Source organism: Acanthisitta chloris, unplaced genomic scaffold, assembly GCF_000695815.1.
Source record: "Acanthisitta chloris isolate BGI_N310 unplaced genomic scaffold, ASM69581v1 scaffold5015, whole genome shotgun sequence".
Taxonomy (NCBI): Eukaryota; Metazoa; Chordata; class Aves; order Passeriformes; family Acanthisittidae; genus Acanthisitta; species Acanthisitta chloris.
Genome location: NW_008671949.1, coordinates 45,377 through 52,298, shown reverse-complemented (window position 1 = coordinate 52,298; position 6,922 = coordinate 45,377). Strand labels below are relative to the sequence as shown.

Here is a 6,922-nt window from a genome sequence, read left to right as displayed (position 1 = left end):
CACCAAGCCTGGCAGAGTTCAAGAATTGTTTGGACAATATGCTCAGGCACATGGTTTGATTCTTAGGGTGGTCCTTTGCTGTGCCAGGAGTTGGACTGGGTGTTCCTTGTAGGTCCCTTCCAACTCAGGATAGTCTATGATTCTATGATGTAATGCCTATTGTTTAGTAATTTGCAGTATAATTTCATTACAGCATCAGCAGTGTTTAGCTGTATTCAGCAGAGTCAAGTTCACCCGCCTGCTACTGACTGTTCTAATAGCATTTACAAAGAAAGAGGTATGTTCATTTGGTGTCTCTGTGTTCTCCTTGTGATCTTGTGAAATGCTCACTTTTCATTGTCTTAAGATTAGGCAATTATTCTCTAGACTCAGAAGATTTGATTTGATGTGAGTACGAGTAAAACATTGGATAAGGCCTTACAGTGTCAAACATTCAGTTTTTGTTCAAACACAGGGAAGGTTAGTAGCTGATATTACTACAGTCTTGCAGAAAGACAGAATATTCATTATAGAATACTTAAATGTATTCATGGATTTCGGATTACTCTTTTCACACATACAAGCAAAACTTTATTTGCTTGAGTTCAGACCCCTCCTGTGAAGTTACCTGACATTGAGCAGTGTTTTGTCCATCTCTGAAGAACTGTTAGCTTTTCCCTCTGTGTGACACTGAATTTGCCTCTAGATATTTTTGGTTTGAGAAGAGGAATATGCAATTTGCCTGGTTTTTGAACATAAGATATCCTAATTGCTGGGAGAGGCAGGAATTTCATGCTTTTAGGCAATGCCACACAATGCAAAACTTTTTGTTTGGATAGCTTTTTATACAGGGATAAATATCTGTCTGTTGCTTATTGTTACTTCCATTTTTAAAAAGAAGTGAACAAGGCTCTTAAGTGGCAGTGGAGTCTTTCCCCCCTATTTTGCTGTTAGAGCAGCTGCATTCTGTACAGTTTAAAAGATCTTGATTAAATTGAAAGTGAGGTGCGAGCATTGTTAGACACCAGTGTTAAGGAATAAATGGTTGAGTGGTTGAGAACAGTTGCATTCTGAGTATAACCATTAGTTCAGAAATCAAACTGTGACATAGAAGTGATCTACACTGATGTGCAATCAAATTCTTTGTTAACAGCTGTGAGTTACTGATATGTGCATAATCAGATTTTCTTGGTGTTGCTAAAGTTTGATTACCTGAAGTATAAGTTATTTACATCATGGGCTGCTTTGATTCAAATTAGATCTGCTTAGCAGATTCGAGTTCTGGCTGGTTTGGCAGAAGAGTCTTGTGGGGGGTTTTGCCACGCCCCACCTTCCTAGAGTAGACTTTCACGTAGCGTAACGAGTCTTTCAGTTGTAATTATTCTTAAGTCTTATACAGCATAACGCACAGTATTGAATGTATATACAGATAAGTAAAATACAAAGAACACTATTGCACAAAATTATGTTGGGGGTTTTTTTCAGAACTGGTTGTGTGAGAACATCAGAATCCTAATGTTACTCTTTTTTTTCTTGTACTAGCATTAATTGTATAGTCAAAATATATTGGTGCATAATGTGGATAATTGTTTTCTGCGTTTCAGACAAGTGCAGTTGCAGAAGCTCAGAAACTAATGACTCAGGCAGCTGACTTGCTTTCTGCCATCCACAATTCATTGCATCATGGCATGCAGGCACAGAATGATACCACTAAAGGGGGTATTTATCAAATTATACCATTTTTCCTTTCTTAAATATTCTCTCTTGATAAACTTAAATATCTTTGTGTATTTAAAAATGTTAAAATCACCATTTACTTTGAACTAATAATAGCCATGATACAATTTGTTACAGATCGACATTTTTAAATTTCATTTCACTAAATGATGGTTCTCCTGAAAGCAGTACTGTCACTTCAAAGCCAGAGATAGTGTGAACTTTTGATAAAGTGCATTGCACTTCAAATCAGTGTATGAGTCATAGTAAAATAGGATACAGCACCTCACTGATTGTACAAGTATATATTGAGATATTGAGGATTGGGGAGTTTTTAAATAGTAACTATTGCCTTACTTGAGTAGTTAGAGTCTCTGGAAGTTAACTGTCAGTTAAAATACTCACTTTGGCTAATTGAATAATTTGTGTTCTACTTGAAAGTTTGAAATGAGTTCTGAAAACATAGCTTATATGTAACTTTTCTCTTTCTTCTCTCTTCCATCATTAGATCATCCTATTATGATGGGCTTTGAGCCCCTTGTTAATCAGAGATTGCTGCCACCAACTTTCCCTCGATATGCAAAGATAATTAAAAGGGAAGAAATGGTCAATTATTTTTCCAAACTAATAGACCGAATAAAAACTGTATGTGAAGTAGTCAACTTAACTAATTTGCACTGTATACTGGTAAGAATGAGTATTTCTTGTTTGTTGCCAAAAATAAGATCTTAAAATGTAGCTTGCAAAAAATCATTCCGTATACGGATGGTATTGGTCACGGGAGAGAAAACTGAGCGCTCTGTATGCATATCTTTTGGTGTTTCTCATTGTTGTATACAATTTTGAAGTTTACCGTCCTTCCTTATGCTTAATATTTTTCTTCTTTATGACAAAGACCTTTTCTCCTCTCAAACCTCCTACTTTTCCCATAATTTGTTAAATAATTATTAATGTTCGTGGCAGAGGCTAAGCAAATTTCTTTTATTGAAGAGCTGCACCTGCAGCAGCAGAACACAATTCCTTGCTCTATGCCTGATGTTTTTTCAAATTAATTTAGCAGCATTCTGCATATGTACCTGTAACACAAGAGAGCACTTAATATGTTTGTTTAAGCATGCAATTCCCTGAATAGGCATAAAGCTAAGCACCTGCTTATGTTCTTTCCTGAACAAATGATGTTATTCTCTGTTACTGTCTACTTTTGTTAGAAAACACTTAAATGCTTGAAATGTTTTTAGTGTACATGAGTTCATTGACTGAGAAAAGAGACACAGATCAGTTTGAAGATCAAGCAAAAATCTTTTGTCTTCCTATTTCCTGTTCACTGTATTAAAGGGGTGTTTGCATGAAGCATTTGGTCCCAGTTAAGCGTTAGCAGTTTTGTTGCGTACCTGATTTGGTTATGTTGTGATCTTAATGGTGTCATAGTATTTTTTTCTGTACTATCATCCTTCTAGTTGTTGCATTTGCAAAATTCAGAAACTTTGTTTTCTTCTGTTGAATGACAACTACATAAAAAATTTGTTTTATCTTCATAATATGTTTAAGTCATTCACAGTCCCGTTCTTATAAGTTTTATAAGCAGTGCTGTGTTTGTATGACTTTATACAAAATACAGCTGTATATACACAGTTGTATATATGTGTTTATATAAGATGCAAGTGTGTGTGCATGTAAAAATGTGACTGTGTGTATATCTATACATATATAAATTGGCATATTAACCTGAATTGTCTTTTCTTTTTTTCTAACTATAAATTAGGACTTTTTCTGTGAGTTTAGTGAGCAATCACCATGTGTTCTTTCGAGATCCCTATTACAGGCAAGTCCTACTCTGTGTTTGAACAGAATACTTCTGTATTCATTATAAATATGGATTCCTTTTATTGTTTCAAATATTTTAATTATTTGCATATAACTTCATAGTATGTAAGTGGTAAAAATATTTAAGTATTACATATTATGGGAGAAATTCTTTGCTGTGAGGGTGGTGAGACACTGGCAGAAGTTGCCCAGGGAAGCTGTGGATGCCCCATTGCTGGAGTGTTCAAGGCCAGCCTGGATGGAGCTCTGAGCAGCCTGGTATAGTGGAAGTTGTCCCTGCCCATGACAGGGGTTTGGAACTGAATGATCTTTGAGGTCCTCCCAGCCAAAACTATTTTATGATGCTACATATGGAGACTTATGTTCTGATCTAATTTTTTTAACACTTTTAAATACTGTTGTGCAGATCATTTTAGTACATGCTAATTAAAACAGAAAGTGATAAAATTTCTGGCCCTAAAGCTATACGCACTTAAGTTGGGGCAGGTGTTTTTATGTATCTCCCTGTTTTCTTCTTGTTTTTTTCTCACTGTTTCACTTAATTGAAAGTGCAGTGTACATTCCTTAACTCTGAGCACATAGTTCCTTATAGGAGGTTTTAATTTTAATAGTGTGACCCTGGATGCCAGAACTTCTTTATGTTTGATCTCTATTAAATCATGTGTAGAGCCAAGGGAGTATAACTAATTGGGAAGTAAAGTGGTTCATAGCCTGTGTGCTCTGGCTTTCCACTACATGTGTTTGTGCAATCCCAACTGCTCCGTCTGCTGTAAGAAACAGACAGAGCACACATGGAGGAAAGTTAATGAGCATCAGACATGACCAATGACAGCAGTAGTATAGGGGTAGAAAAAAGCCTGCAGTAGTCTGAAGATTTACCTTTATCTGCCTCCAGGGAAGGCACATAACCTATTTTATGCTAATCTTCAGAAATATCTGTCTGATTTGTCATCTTTAAAGTCCAAGAAATAAAATAAATTTGGCATGCATTGCCTTATGCAAGTAATAGATCTGTATCTTGTGTGCTGGGAATGCAACAGAAGTGTCATATCTCAATACGTCTCTTTCTGAGTCTGTAATGCTGGGCCCAGTTGAACGATTTTAATTCTTAAAGAAATCTTACAGGTTTTTTATATGATATAGGTACTGTAGGAGCTTTCTGTTAGTAATTTTTAGAGCATTACTTTTAACTAAAAACAGCATGTTTCTAAAACTCCTTTTTTACTTTCAGACAACTTTCCTAGTAGATAACAAGAAGGTGTTTGGCACTCATCTCATGCAAGACATGGTAAAAGATGCTCTAAGGTCTTTTGTTAGTCCTCCGGTACTGTCTCCAAAGTAAGTGGATCTTGAGTTTGCTTGCATGTGTCTTTACATGTCTGATTGAAAAATATTTCTGCTTAAAAAAGTAAGGACAAATACACATATTGTACTTACTAGTGCTTGTGTATGAAGGAGTCAGTTGCTATTGCTGCACTTGTGTTTCTTTTCTAATCTTGTGCTACACAGATGGTGGCATTTATAAATGTATGTATGTGAATATTTCCCTTTTAGGTGTTGTCTTTATAATAATCACCAGGCAAAGGACTACATTGATTCTTTTGTGACACATTGTGTTCGGGTAAGTGTTCATTCCAGTTACAGCATGTTTATGTGTATATGGGCACTTGGAAGATATGCATACATTTTAAAAGGAGACCAGTTATTTTAGACACCTAAGATGAAGGCAAAACTGGAGAACTTTGTCATCTTGAAATGGTAACGATATAAAAAAGCTGGGATGATTATTGCCAGGTTCTTCCTGTGTAATGCACCCAGATTTTTCTCTAACTTTTCACTTTATTAGAAATCTGCACCTACCCCCTCTTGACAGGGTAGTTTCATGTCACAAAGCAAATCCTAGTAGAAACAAGTGGGTTTTTTTACATTCTCTCCAGTTTAAGTGTTTTAAAAACTCTTACAAGATTTGGTTATTGAATGTGGCACAATGAAAATCTTAAGAAAATCATAGGTTGAAAAAGACCTCTAAGATCATTGTCTCTAACCCAGCACTGCCAAGTCCACTACTAAACTATGTCCCTAAGTGCCATGACTACACACCTTTTAAATAATTTCAGGAATGGTGACTCAGCCACTTCCCTGGGAAGCTGGTTCCAGTGCTTGACAAACATTTCCATGAAGAAAAATTTCCTAATATTCAGTGTAAACTTCCCACAGCACAACTTGAGGCCATTTCCTTTGGTCCTATCACTTGTTTGCTGGCGGAAGAGACTGAAACCCACCTGGCTACAGCCTCCTTTTGGGTAGTTGTAGAGCGTGATAAGGTCTCCCCTGAGCCTCCTCTACATCAGGCTAAAAACCAGCTCCCTCAGCCTCTCCTCATAGCACTTGTGCTCAAGTCCCTTCACCAGCTCCATTGCCCTTGTCTGGACACACCCCAGTACCTCAGTGTCCTTGTTGAGAGGGACCCAAACTGAACAAAGGATTCAAGGTGTGGCCACAACAGTGCCAAGTACAGGGGCTGATCACTGCTCTAGTTGTGCTGGCCACACTGTTTCTGATATATGCCAGGATGCCATTGGCCTTCTTGGTCACCTGGGTACATGGATTTAGGCATAAGAAATTTGTTTTACCCCAAGCATTTAGCTCTGCTTGAACTCCTAAAGGATGCTCTCTCTATCTCATAGTGACTTGTGTATTGAGAAATGCACTCTTGCCTCTTTCCAAAGAGCCTGCTTGCCTTCTGGCTTGCACTTCGTAGGGAGCCTTAAAGGAACCCACCTCCTGATACAGATGTATGAAACAGGTGCCTAAATAGACATAGTGCTCCTCCTGTAGTTTCAAAGTTGTGTTGATAATTTAAAATTACACTTTGCTTCTTTCAGCCATTCTGTAGTCTGATTCAAATCCATGGACACAATAGAGCTCGTCAGAGGGATAAACTGGGTCACATTCTTGAGGAATTTGCCACACTACAGGATGAGGTAATGTCCTAGGCAGCAGGACAGCAAAGTTTATTTTTGGGTATATGCCTACCAGAATGAAGCATGTGGTATTAGGTCCTATATGAATGAAGCAACTCCTCTGTTTGTCCTAAAAATTCCTAATATTTAGCCCAAGAAATGAGTAAGATACATCTAAAGATTTTGTTACATCTGTTGGACAAAAACGTATTCAGATATTAAAACTTTTTTTCAAGATTAACTTTGTCCAAGAAGTAGACTTCAGGGAAATCTGTTATGATGTAATTCAATGATAACTTCACTGCTTGTGGCCTCTAGCCTGCTTGTGGCTGTCAGTCTGCAAAATGTAACCAGAGGAGATAGAGGAGAGACACTTATAAAACACCTTTGGAAGTTCAATCTTACACTGATGTAAGATGTAACCTGCAAAACTTTATAAT

The 6,922-nt window shown here is 37.1% G+C and overlaps 1 protein-coding gene across 1 annotated transcript in view; it reads left to right on the top strand.

Annotated features, from left to right (window-relative positions):
- NAA35 (N(alpha)-acetyltransferase 35, NatC auxiliary subunit) overlaps positions 1–6,922 on the top strand; it is a 26,936-nt gene that overhangs the window by 11,818 nt on the left and 8,196 nt on the right. Inside the window, exons 9-15 of the mRNA XM_009074300.1 lie at positions 194–277; positions 1,584–1,698; positions 2,204–2,382; positions 3,458–3,517; positions 4,751–4,857; positions 5,074–5,140; positions 6,405–6,503. Coding sequence (XP_009072548.1) covers positions 194–277; positions 1,584–1,698; positions 2,204–2,382; positions 3,458–3,517; positions 4,751–4,857; positions 5,074–5,140; positions 6,405–6,503 — 711 coding nt within the window. The remainder of the gene's footprint in view (positions 1–193; positions 278–1,583; positions 1,699–2,203; positions 2,383–3,457; positions 3,518–4,750; positions 4,858–5,073; positions 5,141–6,404; positions 6,504–6,922) is intronic.